Genomic DNA, 23,952 nt, shown 5'->3' with positions numbered 1-23,952 from the left:
TCCCCAAAAGTATTCCTTGGTAATGCCTGAAATTGAATATAATTCTTGAACTACATGTTTGTCTTGTCGACCAAACTGTGAGCTCCTTGAGGATAGAAGGTGTGCTGTATTTGTGACTAGTGGACTGCTGGCATATGCTGGGTATTCCATATGCTTCACTGACATTTGAAGGAAGAAAGGAAAGAAGGGAGGGAGGGAGGAAGGAAGGGAGGAAGAAAATACTACAGCACTTTATAGTGACATTCAGAGAAGTAACCTTAAAACATAATTCTTGTTGTAAGTAATTTGGCTGAGTCTCAGGGAGGTGTTTTAAAGTGCCCACTGAATCATAATCACTGGACCTCTGGGTGGGGAAAAAAAAAAAATCCTGGCTCCACACTGAATCAAGGTATTTGAAGACCCAGCCCCACTGCCTGCAAACAAACTCCCTGTTTGTCCCTATATGCGTTAATATTTAGAAGGAACACCTCCAGCATCCGAGGAAATACTCAGACATTTCAGAAAGAAACTGATTCTGTTAACTGAGGTATTCATTTAAAAAGGTTTTACTTTACCCATTCTAAGAAATAAGAGGGTAGTACTAAGATAACCATAGCACTTCTCCTTTTCTCAACATAGATGATAGAATTTGGAAACCATGTTTTTATTTTTTTAATTTTAAAGTACATCAACTTTATATAATTATAACTACAGTAGAAGTAGTCTTTTAAAAATTATTTATTTTATTTTAGAGAGAAGGGGAGGGGCAGAGGGCAATGGAGAGAATCTCAAGCAAATTCCATGATCAGCAAGGAGCCTAAATTCCATGATCACCATGGAGCCCACGATCAGCAGGACTCTGGGATCAAGACCTGAGCCAAAACCAAGAGTCAGACACTTAACTGACTGAGCACCCAGGCACCCCTACAGCAGAAGAATTCTTAACCACTCTCCCCTTTAACAAACCTAACACATGAGTCAGTGTTCTCCACTCCTTCTTTAAAATATATTGATGCCTAGAGTAAACTAAATGCTTTAAATACATTTGTATATTACTGTCTCTGCCAACCGAGTTATTAAATGTCCACTGTGTTGGGTCCCCAAACTGTTTACATCAGTTCTGTTACTGTAATGATAAGTCTCACAGTTTTATGTAAATAAGTTCAATATTAGTGGGGAAAAATCATTTGTTTTGTTCTGTTTTGCTTTTGATGAAACTTAAACATTAGGCTTGCTCAATAAAAGCAAATAACTAAAAAATGGTTTTGAATTATGTTTGTGTCAACAACTCTAAAAGACTGGAAAAGTAATAAAACATAAGAGGATTTTAACTTACATTGCTTTCTGTGTGTCTTACTTGCTCCGTTAAAAAACAAGAAAGAAAGAAATCAGAAAGTAGGAGTTTGATGCATTTAATTATGGGAAATTTCTAAGAAAGAACCACTGACCCAGAATTCCAGGCTTTGGCCTTACATTTTAAAAAATGGGCAAATGAAGATATAATTGTATACTTAAAGTTAAAATGAAATGCATTAGTATATGTAAGCACACTTTTAAAGTTTTCCCCCAGGATGCCTGGGTGGCTCAGTCAGTTAAGCATCTGCCTTTGGTTCAGGTCATGATCCCAAGGTCCTGGGATCAAGTCTCACATCAGACTCCCTGCTCAACTGGGAGTCCGCTTCTTCCTCTGCCTGCTGCTCCCCCTGCTTGTATTCTTTCTCTCTCTTTCTCTGACAAACAAAATCTTAAAAAAATAAAGCTATTCCCCAATTTAACTTAGTTTTTAATTAACTCAAATCCTTCATCCAGACTGTACTGGGTATATGCTCCCCTGAAGTCCATCTACTTGTAGCTCAGAACAAAGATATGGGGCCCATAGAAGTCAGTGTTCCAGTGTTCCCTTGCTTCTCTGTTCCTAAGATGCACAAGCCATACTTTGCCAAAGTTCCACGGTGGCAGGGAATATTAGAGCAATTTAGGATGTGCTAAGAATTTTACACATTTTCGTGGCAGCAGTGCTACATACCAAAAAGAAGAGTGAAGCTTACCTTCTCCAATGAATAAGCAAAACAGAAAGTTACAGGGCACTGAAATTCAAAAAATTAGCACATTCTCAGTTGCAGCCGCCACTGGGAAGAAAAAGAGGGCTGCTGGGATTTTCTTTGCATTTTCTTCTCAGTTCAGACGTGTCAAAACTTTCCCTCTAGCCATTGGAGGATTCCCTCTTGTGTATAGTTAGATGGGATCAGCAATTAAACTAAATGTGACTAAGGAAGCTGGGAATGATGAAGTGTTAAGTTTTAGGCCACATTATTTCCGTGTTGCTGAAAGCTCTGCATGGGTAAAACTGTCCAGCTTCCCCAGGGAAAAAGGCAGTGATCTCTAGTGAGCGTCAGAAACGTACAAACACTAGTGTCATTCTTATGAGAGCCTCCATCCCCAGCCTTGGCATGCAGGCTTCTACCTCCCCCTACGTGGAGATTACCATCCCTTCCTAAACAGTTTCTTTTTCCCGAGTGAAAAAAGAGGAAGACACAACTGAAAAGAGAGCAACAGAATTTGATTTTAGAAATAAAAATTCTATTTCATGCACCTTCCCAGAAAAACTGTCTAAACTTGCTCTATTATGGGAACAAAATGTGTGGCTATGATGAATCGAAATGGCTGTTAGAGAGATCGGGTAGAGGAAGCTTTCTAAAAGCTAAGTGCAGCCATGCAGAACCAACTGTTTCATCATAGACATGAAAAATAAGTCAAAGAAGGGAAAATGGTTCCCACGTTAGTAAACTGCCTACTAGAGAGTTATCAGGCGCACTACCAATCCAATGCCTAGGAACGAAGGCTTAGCTTTGATTAACTAACTTCTACTCCCTATCTCTGCTCCAATTTGAAGCCTTACTCTGCCCCATGTTTGCTGTGGGACCTCCGATATTACTTCTTAGCCTCAGTTTCCTTGTCTGCGAAACAGGGATTAAAAATGTCATTTCCAAAAATAGTGCTGTGAGAAAGAAATAAGATACTTAAAGTATTTAGCTCAATGCTGGTACAGGAGAACAACAATAATGTCATTGTTATTATAGTTAAAGGCCATACCACAAAGACACAGCAATTTTCTGTTTACTTGCCTCTCTCCCACCATGTGAGCTATCTGAGGAGAAGCAGGTTTCTTTCTACTCTGTATGAGAAAGGGAACAAAAATAGTCCAGGATCATGTCTTAGCCTGAAAATTAATAAGGGGATACTGAAACAATTATTTAAAAGGCTTTCAGATACTAGGAACTAATGTATTCTTATGACAAGTTGAGTGTGGCTTTACATAAATAAGCACTGTCATTTTAACCCAAGAAGCTAATTATTAAATAAGAAATTAAAACCAGCTTGTTGATGGTGGGGCTGAACTGTGCCATAAACCAACGTGTAGACTACTTTTTATTCTTGCTTCTGCTTCCTAAGGCCAGGGAGAAGCTGTGTCTTCCAACTCTCTCTTGGTCCTATTTCTTTTAATCTCTTTCTTTCTATATCTCATAAGTTTTAGGTCTACAAAAGGGGTAATTTTTGAAATCTTACACTCATGCCAAAAAATTGATAGTTTTGACATTTGCTTTCAACCAGGACTGCATATCAGAAACAGCTGTGGAGCCTTTTAAAGATATGGATGACTTGGTTCCCACACGGGGGTTCTGACTCTGTATGTCTGGGGTGTGCTTAGAGATATGTACATTTGAAGGGTTCCAGGGGTGAGTGTGCTGTGTACCACAGGTGGAGAATCATATAATTATGATGCAGAATCATAATCACTATTCTGAGTGCAAATAAGGAAGAATATATTAACTAGATCAAACTATCTGAGTGGTACACAGGAGAGAGGTATGAAACCTCATATTCATATGGAGCTCCAAATTAGTAGACAGTTTTGATTATGTATTATGGGACTATTCTTGAAAGAAATGTATAATGATGGCTGAAATGCAGAGATGGTCACATCCCCTAAAAAAACAGGTTCATACATTACTGCACACACAAAAGCCTACCATAGGTCTATATTTTATTCCAAAAGGCCTGTAATATCTATAATAAATAAAAATACAAGCTTACACAGAATTCAGGGCTGATGTTGAAAAAGTATCACATCAGGGCGCCTGGGTGGCTCAGTGGGTTAAAGCCTCTGCCTTTGGCTCAGGTCATGATCCCAGGGTCCTGGGATTGAGTCTTGCATCCTGCATCGGGCTCTCTGCTCAGCAGGGAGCCTGCTTCCCTCTCTCTCTGCCTGCCTCTCTGCCTACTTGTGATCTCTGTCTCTCAAATAAATAAATAAAATCTTAAGAAAAAAAGTATCACGTCTCTATCAAAACAATAAAAAAATCACAATAAAAACAGGATTTTTCTTTTCTATAAAAAAAAAATCCAACAATGCTAGGTCATATCCTTCCATGAAAACTATTACATTTAGTTACTTCAATCACAATCATATGCAAGATTTTGATACCGTAATTCAGATAGATTGTAAATCTTCTCCTTTAGCTCTTTAATAAAAGGAAAAAAAAAAAAAGACACTGAAACTTAACCCAGGCTAATGCTGACTTAAAGTTGGCCCTAAAAACTGCATATTGTTAATAAAACAATGCACACAGAAGAAAGATCGATACTCATTAGTTTTTGCCAAGACCTGCAGAAATACTCAGTTTTGGCTGTATGTTTCCAAGTTAATAAAGTAATTGTCTATGATACTTTGTTACTTTTTTTTTTTTTTGATCTGATAATACTCATAGGAAGTGTTGACTTTCTATAGCTGAAACACAATTGAAACCAGACCCTGTTAATGTATTCTATGGGTTTCATCTTTTTTCACATAAACGATTAGAGAAAACAGATCTGAAGCAGGGTTACTGATCTGTGGCTTTTCGGAGGTGCTTTAATACACAACTTAATCATGTATCTCCTCTAACTGCTGAGACACTCAGCCCAAGAAAGATCAAAAGAATGATTTATTTCAACATTTTAAATTCCTTATATATTTTTCTCTTTTAATGTGAAGATGTTAAAAAGCAGTTGAAAATATGCTCTTAATTTCTTTCCAGAAACAAAGAACTCCCAGAAGGTAGGGTGCTCAGACTGCAATATTTGTGTCAATAGGAGACTTTGTTTATGGGGGTAACTGTTTTCAATACCAAGCCAGGTTGTCTCCAGGGCATTAGTCACTACCCTCTATAAAGTTAGGCCACTAGGGTATTATTTGGAACTCCTAGCAGGATTTGGCTTCATATATGCAAAGTACTGCTGATAAGTATTATTGCTGGAGTCCACTCAATGGTATTCTCATGGCTTGAAAAGAGTTAATATAGTTCCCTAAGTGCCTCATTAAAAAGGCCCACTGCAGACTTCCCTCTCTGCAAACATCTTTACAAATCCATAAACCAGATTTTGCTGAATCCCCTCATAAGGAAGGTTAAATGAAAACAAAGCTCAGGTAAAAGACTTTTGTAGGCTTAAAGCCAATGTTAAGAAGCAAATACACTGCAAATCTTCCATGTTGAGAGAGGTTTAAAAATAATAAATTACAATATGTATTTGTAATTCATGTGTTGATAATTTTAACATATTGTTCTGGAAACCTTATGAGGAAAGAGGCAGCCCACAGTTATCACCCACAATGAAGGGAAGGAGAGAAGAAAGGCAGAAAGGAAGGATGGGTGAAATTTTATTTCTGGACTCAGGGCTCAAGAAAGAGGCAAAGCATCCTTGTGTACACCAGTAGACGAGTGAAGACTGAGGAGGGAGTGGTGCCTGCTAAGAAGTTGAACCTACATTCATTTTGGACTCGTGTTATTTGGTCTTTAGGTAAAAAGCTCTGGAGGAAAACAATGGAAACACTTTCTACCATGTGTTTTGGTGAAAGTTAACCAAGTTGTGATATGTGATGAATTCTCTTAGTTAAAAAAGCAGTCAGACTCATTTTTGCCAAAATGTTTCAGACTTCTGGAGCTTATTTCAATTTTCTGACCATGTAGAATTGAAACTCAGCTGATAAAATGTTCTAGTTTGAATGAAATAGGATAGTCTTTCTATTTTTTAATAAAGGGAGAGGGGTAAACTCCCCCAAAACGATAACTAATGAATAATTCAGCCTCAGTCAAATGATGAAAAAAAAGACTTAAAATACATATATCTGGTAAATACTTATAAGACATGCATCAATGCCACACTTCATATGTTAGCCTGTCTTACTTAATGTGCCTAGTGTGCCAAGGCAGCAGATGCTTACAGATAATAACTCAGCATTTTGGAAAGTCACCACAATGATACCTTTATATTCACTTTTCTATGGTCATTGATATTAATAATAATGTATTTCAGATTTGCCTGAACATATATCTATAGTCTGATTCTCAGATGACTTCTTCACATTCCATTTTAATGATGAAAATAATCATGAGTTAAGGTAGTTTGCAAAATAATATTTTTGGCAGAGTTAAGTAAAAATTTTGGAGTCTTTGATGTCTTAATCTTGGGTAATACCTACTGATTATTGAAAATTTAGTGTGCCAAGTACTTTATTTATATCTAATCCTCACAACATCCCTGTAGGCAGGTAAGGTATTATCATTAATGCCCCCTTTTAACTAGTGAGGAAGTTATGGTATAGGTTAAATGATTTGCTAAAAAACACTCCATTGGTAAATGGAAGAGTGAAGACTCAAACTGCTGATATAGACATAATGCAAGGTCCTTTTTTAGAACTTAGATTAAATTCTTCCCATATGTTCTTACAATCACATAAGCAAAAAGAGACCTTAGAGTAAAACCAATATTCTCTGTAACAGTCCTGGTGATTTACTTTCTACTAGGGTTTTTCCACTGAAGAGAGGGCCTCATCACTTAATAGACAGTCCATTCATGTTAGAAAGAAACCTTAGAGAGTTTTGTCTATAGCAGTCAATTTTGCCTCTCTAGAATGTTCTTCCATTCATTATGGAGCTTCCCTCTTTAAAGCAGTGTTAAAATGCAAATTCTTTTTTTTTTTTTTTTAAGATTTTACTTATTTGTCAGAGAGAGAGGGAGAGAGAGCGAGCACAGGCAGACAAAATGGCAGGCAGAGGCAGAGGGAGAAGCAGGCTCCCCGCCGAGGAAGGAGCCCAATGTGGGACTTGATCCCAGGACGCTGGGATCATGACCTGAGCAGAAAGCAGTTGCTTAACCAACTGAGCCACCCAGGCATCCCCAAAATGCAAATTCTAATTCAGGATGTCTATGATGTACCTTGAGGTGTTGTATTTCTCAAAAGCTTTCAAAGCTAGTGCTGCTGGTTTCTGGACTGCACTGTGAGAAGCAGGTTCTAGTACATCTACCTCCATCCAGTCACTTTAGATAGCCATCAGACAGATTTATATCTAATTCCTTTATTTTTCTCTCCAAGTTAGAGCGCCATTGATTCATCCTGTTTGTACCTCATGGGATAAGTTCATTTGTTGGAAATCTACCGGAATTTAAAGCATATATATATTTTTAAATTTCATTTATGTATTTGACAGACAGAGATCACAAGTAGGCAGAAAGACAGTCAGAGAGAGGCAGAGAGAGAGGAAGGGAAGCAGGCTCCTGGCCAAGCAGAGAGCCCGATGTGGGGCTCTATCCCAGGACACCGGGATCATGACCCAAGCTGAAGGCAGAGGCTTTAACCCACTGAAGCACCCAGGCACCCCAAAGCATATTTTTGATGTAACCAGACTATGGCAGACACCAGTGAGTTCTGCATCTCTTGAGACCATAAACTATTAGTGTAGCCTGAGTAGCTTGGTCTTTGTTGTTAGTAGACAACAACATGAAATGAGCTTATAGTCAAGTAAATCTATCCAGAATTTCCTTTTTTTTTTTTTTAAGATTTTATTTATTTATTTATTTAACACACACACACACACACACACACACACACACACACAGAGAGAGAGAGAGAGAGAGAGAGAGAGAGAAAGAGAGAGAGAGAGAGAGAGAGAGACCAAGAGAGGGAATACAAGCAGGGAGATGGAGAGAAGGAGAAGAAGGCCTCCCACTAAGCAGGGAGACCAATGTAGAGCTCGATTCCAAGACCTGGGATAATGACCTGAGTCCAAAGGCAGACGCTTAATGACTGAGCCACCCAGGCACCCCTATCCAAACTTTGAAAACCAGGTACTTAAGCTAATTTGTCACTTTTATCCTATATTCTCACTTAATTTTGTGTATTTTTGGTCTAGGTGAAATACTACAGTTATCTCTGTAGAATTCTATCTTGTTGGCTATAGCCTTCTTTTCTACCTGGAATTTTATGGTTTATGGGAGACATCAGATTCCAACTTTGTATAACTTCAAACTTTATTAACCTACGTTCATAGTGTTCAACTGGGTATCTGAAAAAAAAATTGTAGACACAGAGACACCACAAGAGACCCCCCACCTTCATTTATTAAAATCTTTTAACTGTCATTTGGCCAACTATGAACCTACTAATGTATAAACTGGGATGCTGATTAACTACAGTTTTTACATATTTTCTAAAAGAATAACAAGACTGAACTTAGATTAGTACAAGAGGACTCTTCACCTTTTTCTTTACCTTCTGAGGAGGGAATTTGTCAAAAATTGGTCAAGACAATAATTATCCAGAACATTTAGATGTAAAATATGAGAATAAGTCCATAAATGGAGGCCTTTTATATTATTATATCCTGACATTCTGTCAGTAGATTTTAATAGTTAATGCTGTAGGCATTGATGATATGATTATTGTATTATGCATTAGTTAAACCATTTACTGTATTACCTTAGAAAAGTTGATCTCCCATCTTGCTCACTTTCTTCTTAAAATGGAGACAGCTAATAGGCTTGGTATAAAAATGAGTAAGAATTTACAGCTAGGGCTGGCTCATACTAACCATTGGAAACTTCAGCTATGATGATAATGATGGTAACCATGATGTCTGATATTATTTTGGAGACCCCCCAAGGAACCATACCTCACAGTTCATACCCTTGTATACTCCTCTCATCTTGAATGTGGACTGGGCATTGTAACTTAAACCAAAGAAAGCATGGAAGTTTCCATTTTTGTGCGTGAGGGATGCCACCTGCCACATAAGAAGTCTGATGACCCTGAACCATCAGAGAGAAGCCCAACCCAGCCACACGGAGGAGCTCTTAGTCAACACCCAGCAACAACTCGCCAGCTAGGTGAGGTATGTTAGTACCTCTCCATAATCCACACCTCCCTTGTCCTGGTTCATGTGCCCAGCCTGGGTCTGAGTTCTAGCTTCCCCCACCCTCATTCAACCAGGAACAAATCCAGATAATACATAACAGTTCACCAAATAATTTCAGTAATATATTTTTCTTTCTGATGCACATATGGAAATCATTTACTGAAAATGATTTATGAGTGTTTTGTGTTTAATAAAAATAATGTGACTAATGTATCATTTTATTTTTAAAATAGCTGAAAACACCTAAAAATACAAGGGCTTATCACATAGTCTGATGAAGATAACCTCATGATAAAACATCAAAAACTATGTAAATTCTTCCATCTTACCATTTTATATTCTTTCCAACCTCTTTGGAAATCTAGACTTCCATCTTCACGATGTTGTATTACAGTCCAACCTCCTCCATTAAGATCCATATTGCAAAATACCTGATAGACACAGGGAAAATAAAATCAAGTGAAAATTATGTCTGTTTTAAAGAAGCAAGTATCAGATTATGTTTCAAAATGGAAATAGGATGGGTAGGCCTAGGATAAACTGAATAAAAATTACCATGTTGAAAAATGTTAATTTAGATACCAGTTATTTTGCTTTAACATTAGAATTGTTTCTGTTTAATTCCATCGTGTAACTTAAATTACTTGTAAAAATTTAAATTAGCTGAAAATTGCCTTAGTCTCAGATCATAAAAATTTTTTAAAAATCTGTGTCTTAATGGTAATAGGCAGTTACATTATGTTCATTTTTTCAAAATGCTATCTAGGTTTCTAAAACTATAGGCCGTTGTATTGCCAAAACATAAAACTCAGAATTCTTAAGTTTTAATTAATTAAAATGGTGGTATAATAATAATAAAGGTTTTGGAAAAATATTTTTTTAAAAAATCATATATATTTAGCTATTACATATTTCATTGCACATTAACTCCTACACAGTTACAAACTACAATAATTATTCTTGATGGCTCAGTATTGGATTAGAGGCAAAATTTGGTCCACAGCATACGGAGAACATGTTATTTGCTTAAATTTTCATCATGAGTAATAACAGGAAAATATGACATACTGTATTTCCTTTGACTGCAACAAGCATTTCTTCCCCATGTGGAAAGTTATCCAATGCTTTCAAAGACTTATGCTCATTTTAATTATTCTAAAACAATTGTATTTATTTAGAAATTGATTCATTTCCCCCAGAGTCCACCCAAGGAGAGAAACATATCTATAATGGGATTATCTTTAGAGAGTAATCACTGTAATTGACATAGCATGGATATGGCAGTTTGACTATTCAAGGTCCCAGCTATGGAGAACACCATTCCTCAGGGAGTTGATGACTAAGGCATTTCAAAGGCTGGCTAAAGGTGTAGATATGATGCAACAGCGGCAGACAGGCTGTGCAGGCACAGAGCTCAGCTCTGATTAAGGGAAAATCTCAAGTGTTTTCCCTGAAGCCCTCAATTTGGAGCACAAATGGCTAACAGGTATGAAAACAGTGGCAACAACTGTCATTCAGAGGACAAATTGTCCATGTACTTCCTCAGAGTGAAAGGAACTAGGAGATCCACGCCTATTTGTGAGCATATAAATTAGGCAAACTGCTCTCTAGAGGGCTCTTCCTCTACTTTGACAACAGTCACGCATCAGTATGTCTTTATTGTGCCTACGAATTAACTCACCTCCAAGATTATAAATTGAAATTCCACTCTCTGTCCCAAGGTCCCCCTTGACTAATCCCTAAACCATTTTGTACCCCTTCTCTGCCTTCAACACAATCTCTAGTATTTCTTCCTCCTCAATTCTAATTGATTCATTCATTTGTTTTTTACTCAATTAGCATTGTTGGGCACTGATTCTGTTACAATTAGGGATACTATGATGAACAAAATATGGATCTTGGCCTCAAAATGCCTGAAAATTTCAATAGTGACTGTTTCTGTAGGCTTAAGGAGATGTAGGAGTTCATAATTTTTAGCTCCAGTGACCTGAAGAATGATATAGACAGTGATCTAAATGAAAAACTTAAGGAAAAAAACCTAACAGATGAGAAAAAGAAAATGATCATAGTTTTGGACACACCCAATTTGAGGTAGTGTAGTCATCCAAAAGGGGATTCATCAATCAACTGGAGATGATTTAATAGGCATAGACCAAGAATAAGAATGTGGATAATAAAGGAATAAGAAAGGAATCACCATTAACAACAGCATTCTTGCTGTTAAGTGCCAGATAATTTAAACTCTTCATATGTATTTTCTAACTTATTTCATGACAGTGATGTATGTATGATTATTATCCCCATTTTTCAGATGAGAAAAACAATTCTTAGAGGGTTTAAGTAACTTACCAATGGTTATTATTAATAACAAATCCTGGATCCAGAATTTGAATCCTGAATTCAAAACTGTTTTGGGAGTAACCTGCTTGAGAGCAGTTAGTTGATAACGTGAAAATGGATTATTTAAAGAACTAAAAAAAAAAGTGGTAAGAGATGTATATGTGCAGGAAGGAGGAGGATCCAAAAATGGACTTTGGTAAACTGATGGAGGTAAAATACATCAATAACCTTTAGGTAGGCATGGCCTTATATTTTGTTTGTCACTGTCCCCAGTGCCTAGAACCGTGCCTAGCCTATAGCTGATACTAAATGAGTATTTGTTGAATAAACAGAAATGCAAGAAGGAAACATAAAATAGGAAAACCTGATTAATAAAATTGAAGCTGAGGATGACTTTGATTTGGGGAAATGATCCACTTAATCAAATATTCCAGAGAAGTCAAGACAAATAAAGATTAAGAAAATACACACTAAATTTTGAAATGAAGGAATCATTAGTGACCTTGAGGAGACAGACTGCAGGATTCCTATGAGAATAAAACCCAGATGGCACAGTTTAAAGAGGACATAGGTGGTGATCCAAGATAAGAGGCCAAGGCGGAACTTTACTGGTGATACTTAAATAAGAGTGAAAATGTCAAGGAAACATTTTGCTAGAGGTAACAAGTGTCACTTGATTCTTAAATTTTTACCCTGTCTTGACTGGTTAATTCAGAATTCTTTTCCCAGATTTTTCTTAATGGACACTAATTACCCGGAACTTTGCTAACCTGAGTTTATAAAACTATAGAGTCCACTTACATACTCAGGGAAAGGAATAACTACATTTATAAATATCTAATGTGCAGAAGAAACTATTCTTCACAGTTTTATTATTACTATTATCTATATTATTTGAATTCTATGCACTTAAAGTTTTAAAATCATTCACAAATTTTAGAAAAAGGCCAATTTCCTTTTAAACAAACATATTCAGTGACTTGAGAATGTTAAGATGTGCTGAGAACATTTCTTAGATAAAGACTCAGAAAGAGGGGGGAGCCTGGGTGGCTCAGTGGGTTAAAACCTCTGTCTTTGGCTCAGGTCATGATCTCAGGATCCTGGGATGGAGCCTCACATCGGGCTCTCTGCTCAGCAGGGAGCCTGCTTCCCACCCCCCTTCTGCCTGCCTCTCTGATTACTTGTGATCTCTGTCAAATAAATAAATAAAATCTTAAAAAAAAAAAAAAAGAGAGAGTTGGAGCTACCTGGGGAGGCAGAAGTTCCCCCAGAGGATTATGGTGTTAGAAGCGGGGGTATAGTGAAGGTAAGAAGTTGGACATATGCTCCACAGTTCCTATCGTGACTCAATAATAGCAGTAATAATAATAGCTGCTGTTGTGGAATATGGTCACAATAGAGCTGAAGGACATATTGTTTAGGGACATGGACCTGGGTACCAAATTATCAGTGTTCAAATCCCAACTCTGTTCTATCACTTAGGTCTTTGCAAGGACTAAATGAGTCAATGCATGTAGAATTTTTAGAATAGTGCTTGGTACATAATAGGCTTTGTCATGACTCTCATTTCTTAGATGTATTTTACATATGAGATAGTAAGTATTTACATTATGCATTATATCCTCTGTATATAATATTTTATACATTGTAGCATATTTTACTATATATTTACTATGGCATATAATTTATCATTTATAATAAGAATAAAATGGAATATACAAAATAAAAAAAAGTAGTACTTCAGTAAATTGTCCTTAAGATCACTAGCTTAATAATTTAATATATTTTATATAGCATATATTTTATGTATGTATTTTCTATATTTATGATTGATATAATAATATATAATATAAATATAAAAATACCAACATCGATCTCTGAGCATGCTTCTTTTTATTATATATCTATTCAAGAAGTTGGATTCACTCTAGCCAAAAAAAAAAAAAAAACCCAAAACATGTTATTTCTAGTCAGAAGAAAAATTAAAAGCCTAAGCTTAACAGATGAAGGAAGTTTAAGAAAATAGGTGGTTGGTTTCAAAAGATCTGAGACATGAAAGGACTTGAAAAGTTCATTCGCCAGTATTGTGTGGTCTGTGCTATCTGGCGGTGTCCTTCCTGGAGACAAGGGCCCACTACATTTACTATGCCTGTTGCATTTATTGATCATATGACTTGAGCTTAACTCTATCCAAGAAAAGATTGAACTGGCTCCTATCCCAGGCAAGGTCAAAGCTTTCAAGCATTAAATACCTTTTAACATAATACAGAGATTTAAACCCAAACAAAAAGGGGAAATTTGATTCACATAGTTCTTACGGTTTTATGCGCCATACAAGTTGGAATGATTAGGCTTGAGGATGTTAATTATTTTTCCATAACCTTAACTAAAAAAAGAGACTCAACACATTTGTTATGGTCCTTTCCCAAGAATTAGGGGACTCACAATTCAGAAACAAAATTTTAATATTTTATAATAAGCAGAGTTTTTATTTAATGGTTTGAATTTTTGGATGAAACTAAGCCAGATATAAAGCATCTGGTTTTAGAAACTGATGAGATAAAAGGAAAAATCCTATCTCCTACTACTATGCATTGAAGGGAATTCAGAGAGAAAATAACCACAGCCATTAGTAATATAAAGGTAAAAAAAACAAAAACATATATGATTTAATTCTTATTTTTGATCTGCTTGAAAAATTAAACAGTCTTAGAAAACTGCCTTCATTTCATTTGAAAAGGTAACACTGTTACTTTCAGACATCATTTCTGGGAAGGGAATGTCGGTTAGAAAAATAAATGTATACCAATTCTGTATACATGCAACTTTTACTCTGCCTACAAGATGAATACTTCCTAATACTCTTTGTTAACTGCCCTTGTTAATGGCCTAAATAGTCCAATTTTATTGATTGGTCCATAGCCCATATCTTACATATTTGAACTTGTTTTATTTTTTGTAGTCTTGCCTTGAGTTTCATACCCTCGCTAGAACTTCTCCAAGCATAACAATAAGCAAAGCTTTTGCTAAGCATATCCAAAGGTAGCACCAAATATTATATCTACAAAGCACAATCTACTTGGAAGAGTGATGAACATAAAAATGCATTTTCCAAGCATTTTTTTACAGGATTCAGAGAATTCCAATGATTTATATCAACGCAGGAGAAGAAAATGAGATTACAAGGTAGAAGGGACTAGGGTAGTTTATAATCAAAACATGAATTGATCTTACATAATTTTCTGATAATAAGCTCTTTCCTATGTCATTCATATAGGTTCAGATTAAAGAAATTGGAAGTGGTGCAACTTTAGCCACCACTAACATAATGATCTCATTTAGTCCCCTGCTAAGAGATACAGTCTGGAGTTGATGCCATTATTACAAAGCCTGTGTCAATATCTACTAACTATGTGACTTGGGCAAGTTATGTTTCTAAAATGGGGATAATGGGAACACCTATCTGATAGAGTTACTGAAAATAGTAAACAGGTGAGTTTTTACTTCTAAAGTGCTTAGAATATACCTGGAAAACTGTAAATGCATTTGAACTACTGTATTAACTAACTTCTAAATTATGCCAGGAAAAATTCGCACAATGATTTTTCTTACTAGTGCCATGCTAAATAGATATTTTAAAAACTGCTATCTATGAAAAGTGCAGGTTTATCAGTCTAAAGTTCCCAGAGTAGAACAACATTACTACTTGTGGGAGGATCCGTGATCATAAAGGGGAAAGAATAAAACCAGGAAGGAACACCTAAATTAGGAAAGCCTAATAAGTCTTACTTCCTTCTACTCAGTGATCTCTCCCTCTCACCGTGCTCTATTGACAATAAAACTAAAATCTAATGATGGTCCTGACCAGATGCCACATGAGCTTTTTTCCTCTGAAAAGCTTCTTACCTGCTCAGGCTACTGTTTTTTCTTAGGCCCAAACCTTAGAGTTTAACTGAGCAGATAGCTGACATTTGTGAAGTTAGTATTTTAGATTTCATTTATTTAAGAACAACCCTGAAGCTTCACCACATGCAAAATCCATCATTTTGCAGAGGTATAAGTTTAAATAATGCTATCCTGATGAAACCAACACAGGAGTCTGCTACTGAACTAGTGAACTGGATCCTCTAACTCACATTTTTATGTAAGTATTGAAAGCAAATTTATTCACGATTATGACTTAGGATAGTATATCCTTTCTTCCATCCTAACAGGAGCAGTAGGTCTGCAAAGAACCTGTGCGTCATTTGTATCTCAAAATGTTTTGAACTAGCATAGTTCAAAATGATGGTTATGGTTATTGAATTATGAGTTAAAATTCATAGAATGATCAAAACGTATTTGTAATGTCCCCTTTGCCAAAACCTGGAGCCACATGGCAGGACTGGGTGATGGAGTGAAAAAGATTGTGAAAGTGTGAATGTTAATTTCAAATCCTTAGAAATTGTCCTATTATATCATAGAATCATTAAGTGTCTAAAAGGAGGGTCACTTAATATTTTTAACTAACTTTTGTTGTTATAGCCAAGTTATATTTTAGTGGAACTGACAATAATTTGGGGGTTCTTTCAGGTCATGGGGAATACTGTAGGTAAATTATAGAGTATTTATGTTAGCTCTGCTCCTCTCCCCTAGGACAGGTTTTCATATACTTTAGATGCTAGATGTATGGTGTATGAGAATGTGGGTGTGTACACATGCCCATATGTATGCCAACTGAATTTAAGCTTAAGTATGATTCTAAGATATCAGCAAGTAGAGTAGGAAAGCTTCACATCATAAGATCCAAGGAACCAAAAGTTCCCCCCTTACAATGAGTTACCCTCTTCTTTTTATTCCTAGACTTATCATTGTACCCTCATAGTTTTATTTGTTTGTTTGTTTTTTTCTCTTAAGTCATGGAACACTTAATTGAGTGAGATTTTGCACAGAAGCCCAAAACGAACAACACGTGAAACTGAACTTCTGTGGTAGGTGGCCCAGGTAGCAATGTATGGAATGGTGACTGGTGCTTTTTCCCCCTCCTTCCCTATTATAGAACAGCACGAAAGACCTCCTTCTAGGAAAAAAAAAAAAAAAAAAAAATTGTCCCAGCAAATGGAAACAAACACTGAGCTAACTTAAACCACTAATCCTTACTGAAGTCAGGAGAGAGAGGACGCTGGTAGAGTCCAGATTCTCCTGTGACCATGATGTAACATTTGGCAAACTACTCTCCAAGATTCATTTCCCTCACACATCAAAGGAGACTAATAATCAAGAAGACTAAATTAGGCACGATTACTATATACTACATAGAAATGTTGATATTATTGTCAGAAGTTCATTCACTCATTTAAACACATATTTATTGAAGACCTGCGATGTGCCAAAAACTATGCTGGGTCCCAGGAAACCAAAGACAAAAAGGCACAATCCTTGCCTTGTAGAACTTTGCTAGTGAAAAAGTCATGCAAAGCTGTTTAAGGGAATTAAGGAAGGCCTCCCAAGAGCACTTGTTCCGTAGCCACAGGAAATGAGGACACAGGATTGGTAATTTAGGTGGGTCAAAGAGGAGAGGAAAATTGTTTCATTCTTTGAGAATGGAGCATTACAAAGACAGGTGGTCTTCTTGGAGTCTTGGTTCTCTCTTGTCATCTTGGCAAAAACTTTAACATGCTGAAGAGCAGGGCTCTCCTCACGTCTCTATAAATCCTGCTTCAAACAGACTGTCTCAATCACTACCCTTCTACAGTCTGTTATAATTATCTGTGTAATTGTCTGTCTTCACCACCATGGTGGGATCTGTGTGTTCTATATTGTGTCCCTAGGCAGTGACTGACAAATGACATCCACTTAATATGAATTGAGTGAAGGAATGGGTGGATGACTTAATGAATAAATAAATAGAGATATAACAGCAAGAATATAGTGTTTGCTTACTTCAAAGTTTACTTTGGATCCTGTTCATGTTTAGGTAAACATGAAAAGCAAATCCTATCAAGATGATAAGTCAAGAGAGAATATGTTTTCCCCATCCTAATAGGAACAGTGATTCTGCAAATAGCAGTATGTCCATGGCACCCTCTCCACAGTATTTAGACTATAGATGATGTGTGCCATCTGGGTCCTTGAGACATTGAAAGATTGCTTCTACCTCTTCTCCATGTACTTGAGGTACATATCACCTCAACATATAATCTACACAAGGCAAGGATTTATGAGCAATAGGACATCCCTAGAATGAGCAGAGAATAAACAAAATTTTGTGAAAGAGGGATGGGAGGTATGGGTCTCGGGGACGTCTATGCAATAGGGTTTTCATCTTTTATGGACCTGGCAAACAGTATCTTTGGGAGACGAGAGCTCAGGCATATATATTTTCAGCTTAACAATCTCACAAATCAATCTGATTATTCAGCAATTCAACTAGGATCTGCTTTATATCTCGTAAACAAACACTTCTGGTTTTACCTTTTTGGGTTCTGGCATATTATTAATATAAATAGTGTAGATTCCACTTTTATTAAAACCAGCTTGATATACATCTGCACAGTCTCTAAATGGTTTCTCTTCCTCTTTTTTTCCTCCCTTTAGTAAAACTGCAAAAAAAAAAAATTGCAATATGTGAACAAGAATATCAGTACCATTAGTACCTAAATTTTGGACTCCAAGTATAGCTAAACAAGTCTTTATTTCCTCAAAACAAATGCCAATGTTGCATTCACTGACAAATTAATCATAAAGACAATACTAGATTTGAGCTGACTCACAGAATTACAAAACTAATGGAAAAATCTGTAGAGCAATTTTTAACTGAATACTTCTTATATTTTGCTTACTTAAATTTTGTTTTTATCTATAATTTTCAGAACATCAACTCAAGGGACAAATGACCTGGTAGTGTAACCTTTCCAACTTGTAATAATTATGGCAACTTTTCTGCAAAATTTCTAAAATGTTCTTACCTACATTTCAATGGAAATTTTCAAAAAATGCTAAAACATTTTTGGAGGAGGAAGAGATAATGATAACAAATTCAAACATAAAAATACCATATGGAGGTTTAAAATGCTAAAAGTAGATAGAAATTTTTCTGTGTCTTTGGACTGATAAGCTCCTAGAAATTTTTATTAAAAAAAAAACCCTCAAAATAATTAGATTTATAAAGTAGAAAAGAGCCTCTGACCTAATTTACCCAGAAAGAAAAGGGAACTGAACTTTGTTTTTTACTGAATGCCTGAAGTTAAACTATCAGGCAGATAGTATACAAATAAAAGAACATGAATAAGATTTGAAATTAACTTCTATAGGGGAAGAGTTCAGTAAAGAGGGTAAGCCAAATGAAAAAGGAAATTTAATTAGATAGGCTCTAATGAGAACTTAATTTTATTCACTGACCTTCATCTATTATGAAATTTTTATTACTGAGATCAAAATGCAAAAATGACTCCTATTTAGTAGTCCTTTACTAAATGTATACATGGCACACTTTCAAAATATTTATGATTAGTATCTTCTAACAAATCTATAGTTTAGTAACTGGTTTAATTAACCCTTTCAAGAAGACTTTTTAAGATTATTTTATGACCTTGCCCTTAAAGTCTTATGTTATTTAATAAATACCTGCTTTCAATCACTTTGAATCAGGATGGCCTTTTATAATAAGAATATCAAATTAAATATTAAATATTAAATGATGCTTTTAAATAGATTTTACATGCTCTAATAATCTAAAACACTAGCCCAAATTAAACTTAAGAAGCATGAGTTTAGACTATTTATTTTTAATTACACATAAATTAGTAAGCTGATGGAAAGAATGACTATTTCAATATAAATACTTCAAATTTTCAAAAATAATGATGTTTCAAGGAAATGAAATATCCACTCAGATATGCTGTCCTAACAAAAATATAGAAATATAACTTTTAATAGTATCATGGTTTTCTATATAGGTCAAATGTGCACTGATGGTTTTGCCTACTTATATTAATAATTACATCTAAACACCACCATTGCAGTTACAATATCAACACAGAATAAGTAATCAGAGGACTATGCATTCATATGATAGGGAAGAAGCATGGCATAGAAGGTATGCAAATAGCAATTTAAAAACGAATATATAAATGCTTATTCAAAAGCCATCTTTAAATGCAATGGGAGTGTTGACGGGTTTTGTAAGGGTATTGGTCTGAAAAACATCAACACAGTTCACTTGCACTTGCTTATTTTAAGTGAATGGACTGCTATTTTTCTAAAATAAAACCTTCCTAAATTCTGTATGTTTAATCTTCTATTCAAACAAGTTGAAAATAACCAAAATTAGATGCAAAAGAAAGGGGGGGGGTTGTGAAGAAATGCCAAAATTATGATCCCTTGAGAGGATGAACACAGGAAGATGTGGTCAAAGAGGAATTCCATGGTAAACCCATTTTTCTTTTTTGGGTAAGAAATGGAGAAAGTCACTTATCTAAGGAGAAAATGTTTCTCTTACTGAATATACCACTTCCTGCTCTTCCTTATTTAGTTATGCAGTGAGAATATACTCCATTTCCACTTCTCTGTCACCCCCTATTCTCTTTCCTTTCCTACTCAGGAAGATGCTGGTGAAAGGCTGTTGTGTGGGAAGAGGGAAACCCACAAACATTTTTAATAACAGAGAAAAAGAAAAGAACTTGAGTATTAGCTTATTTTTATGGAAACTAATTGTATAAAAATGATGTTCAAGCCATGAATGTTAAGTCTTATAACTAGAAAAATGGTTTAAAGATTCCATCATAAAAGGTACAAATAGTACTATGGTTATACTATGGATTTGTTGTTATTATAATGGCAACATACCTTATGAAGATATTTCATTTTCTTGAAATATAGTTTGGTATTTTTAAAAAAATAGAAACATTCTTTCCAAAAGAAATGGTCATTCTTTCCAGAAAGACTGGAGTGCTTCTATTTAATTACTTATTGATTAGTAAACATCATGTCTGAAAGTTTGATCCAGGCTATATTTTACAGTATTAAAGCACTTAAGATCAGTATAAAAGTTCCATTCCCAGGTTACCTTTGATATTTGTATTATATACCATGGTTTGAAAAAGGCCCTTCCATAAAAGTAGACTGATCTTTAGTTTTTCTTTTTTCAGTCTACAAAGTAGGGCAGTTAAACATATCTCTGATTATGTAACACAAAGCAGAGTGACTGAAATAAAAGAACTCAAGAAATGGTAGTTATTGTTATAGTAATAGTAATGTTATTATTAATGGAAAGATTATATTATTATTCTTTCTTTCAGAAGTGACACCAGTAGGCTGGAGAAAGCCAGCAAGTCCAGTCAATGGAATAGTGGATCTTCCACCCTCAAAGCCAGTATTATAGCTGACCAAATGTTAGGGCAGTTACATTTGACTGGTTATATTTAGGGTTATATTGAAAAGTCCTCTCCTTATCAAAGTTAGCTAACTGGTTTATTTTGTTCATTGACTATATCATATCATACCGTTGTTTAAATCTAAAAAAATCCAAGTAATCTAATCTTACTGCATATATAAACTTAATCTGAATAGTTCAAAGATAATTTCAGATGAAATGACATATGATGTACATAACAACACATTGATTGCAGAATTTTATCCCATAACTTTAATTTGCGTGACCAATTATTTTCTTTGTCATGTATTAGATATATTATGGTTACATACTGTAAAACTAGACACATAATAAACATTTTAAAACTAGGACAATAAGGGCGCCTGGGTGGCTCAGTGGGTTAGAGCCTCTGCCTTTGGCTCAGGTCATGATCCCAGAGTCCTGGGATCGAGCGCCGCCATCAGGCTCTCTGCTCCTCGGGGAGCCTGCTTCCTCCTCTCTCTGCTTTCCTCTCTCTCTGCCTGCCTCTCTGCCTACTTGTGATCTCTGTCTGTCAAATAAATAAATAAAATCTTAAAAAAAAAATAAAACAAGGACAATAAAAAGATGATTTACTGACCATTAAAAGTGTCAGAACTAAGGACATATTTTTGTAGGAGGTATTGAGATTCAGTAAAGTGGAAGATAATGTCTAGAGGAAGGTATGGTGAATGATAAGATACAGATATGGAAAATGTAATGAGAGAGGATAAAAGAAGCATCAACTGGACAGAGCCAGGGGAAATGGACAGCTGATTGAGGTGTTTATCTGTCAAAGCAGCTCAGACTTCTTATAATAATAGACTGGTTAAAAAGCATGAATTAAAAAATTGATCTTTATATCTAAAAGTTCCTTCTTTGACATTATACTCTTTTTTTCCTCTCCCTTTAGTTCTTAATGAGTTAGTCTTTCCTCTAATTGAGAATCTGGATCTCCACCATTACTATTAGTCCCTCATTAGCTTCCCTTTCCTTTTTCCTAACTTCTATCTCACTGTCAAGCAGTAGGGTTAAAAAACAGTTCAGGTGGAATTCCTGGTGCTCTCCACCCACTGTCCTTTCATCTACAAATCCCTTGCCTGGGTAAAACCCAACTCAAAGAAGGACATTTATTCATTTTCTCACCCCTGCTTCCAGATTGCAAATACTGAAGAGAGGCTTTTTAATGCCATCCAAATGCATGTTTTCTAAACACAGCTATGTTCTTCATGCTGCTCAGTCAAACCTTTGGTCATTACTAATAGATTTTTTTAAAGATTTTTTTTTTTAATTTTAGAGAGAGACAGCAAGGGAACATGAGCAGGGGAGGGGCAAAGGGAGAGGGAGAGAGAATCTCAAGCAGACCCCAGCATGGAACCCCATACAGGGCTCAATTTCACTGCCCTGAGATCACAACTTGAGATGAAATCAAGAGTCAGATGCTTAACCGACTGAGCCACCCAGGTGCCCATAGATTTTCTATTACATTTCCTAAAAAGTTTTCAAGGCTAAATCTTAATCCTATCATCTCTCGTTCTTTATATATCACCTTGTTTTATGGTTTACTATGAAGATCAAAGCCATTTAATACCTCTTCCACCTTATTCCCCCATACTACTGAAGTTGGCCTTGCCTATCTTTCCCCTTGCCTTTTGTGTTGACCTCTCTTGGTCCCTTTTCTCTGTCTTTTCTCTTTCATCTTCATCGGGTTCTCTTCCTCTCCTCATCTACCATATAGATGCTGACTCGATTCTCAGATCTCTATTCCTTATACATTGCACTTTTTGCAAACTATCATGCCTTCAAACTTCTACACATTAGGTTTCTGATATAAGCATTTTTGATACTGTATGTTTGCTTCTCTCTTGACCTCCTGATTCATATTTTTATTTGTCTGTTGGGCTTTTCTTACTGCTACCTCAACTTTCATTTGCTTAACATTGTCTAATCTTTCCTTTCAAATTCTGTGTTCTTTCTCTTACAGTCCCACTGGTTCCACTATACTCGTCAGTTGCCATCAGTTAAAAAATAATGACGACCCAAATATAAGACAAATAGACTGTTTTTTTTTTTTATTAGTTTCTCAACTTAATAGGCTGTCTCCTGTCTCCTCTTAATTTAATCCACGCTATACTGGGACACCTGGGTGGTTCAGTCAGTTAAGCATCTGCCTTTGGCTCAGGTCATGATCCTAAGGTCCTGGGATAGAGTCCTTCATCAGGATCCCTTCTCAGTGGGAAGCTTGCTGCTCTCTCTCTGCCTGCTGTTCCCCTTCTTGTGTGTTTCCCCCCTGTAACAAATAAATAAATAAATCTTAAAAAAATTATGCTATGTTTATTAATTCAACAAATATATTTTTAAAGATTTTATTTATTTATTTGACCCAGAGAGATCACAAGTAGGCAGAAAAGCAGGCAGAGAGAGAAAGAGGAAGAAGCAGGCTCCCTGCTGAGCATAGAGCCCGATGTGGGGCTTGATCCCAAGACCCTGGGATCATGACCTGAGCGGAAGGCAGAGGCTTAACCTACTGAACCACCCAGGTGCCCCATCAACAAATATTGATTGAGCATCTTCTACATGCATGACGTTTCCTAGATGGTGAAGATACAGACATAAGAAAACCACAGTTTGCTCTTAACATAATCACAGTCTGATGGGAGAAAGTCCTACTATATTAGTGGGTCTTCTGTGATAATTCAAGATAGCTATATCCATAATTAGTACCTTCCATGATAGAGAAGAACTCAAGCTAGCTTAAGAAAAAAGATAATTTACTCAATCATAAACAATGTAGAATAGAATTTTAGGTAAATCATAATCAGATTTCAAAGAGTGTGAACAGGAATAGGTTTCTTTATCTTTTTTTTGACACAGTTGATGACTCTCATCTGGTCTCAAGAGACTAGCGACAGCTTCTAGAGCTATAATATTACCAGCTTGAATATAGCATCAAACAGAGATTGTTATTTTTGGATATGTATCAAGTTCACTGAGAATATTCAGGGAGAATATATTCTATCTGCCGGGTAA

At 35.9% G+C, this 23,952-nt stretch overlaps 1 protein-coding gene across 3 annotated transcripts in view; it reads right to left on the bottom strand.

Annotated features, from left to right (window-relative positions):
* Positions 1 to 23,952, bottom strand: part of ANGPT1 (angiopoietin 1) — a 245,133-nt gene that overhangs the window by 34,611 nt on the left and 186,570 nt on the right. For all 3 annotated transcript variants that reach the window (XM_032858474.1, XM_032858472.1, XM_032858473.1), the window contains 2 exons: positions 18,006 to 18,133; positions 9,542 to 9,643 (listed from right to left, as the gene is read on the bottom strand). In XM_032858474.1, coding sequence (XP_032714365.1) covers positions 9,542 to 9,643; positions 18,006 to 18,133 — 230 coding nt within the window. The remainder of the gene's footprint in view (positions 1 to 9,541; positions 9,644 to 18,005; positions 18,134 to 23,952) is intronic.

The sequence above is a fragment of the Lontra canadensis genome, unplaced genomic scaffold (genome assembly GCF_010015895.1).
Source record: "Lontra canadensis isolate GAN:19392208 unplaced genomic scaffold, GSC_riverotter_1.0 scaffold15, whole genome shotgun sequence".
Taxonomy (NCBI): domain Eukaryota; kingdom Metazoa; phylum Chordata; class Mammalia; order Carnivora; family Mustelidae; genus Lontra; species Lontra canadensis.
The sequence above is the reverse complement of the archived record's forward strand: the minus strand, read 5'-3'. Positions and strand labels throughout refer to the sequence as shown.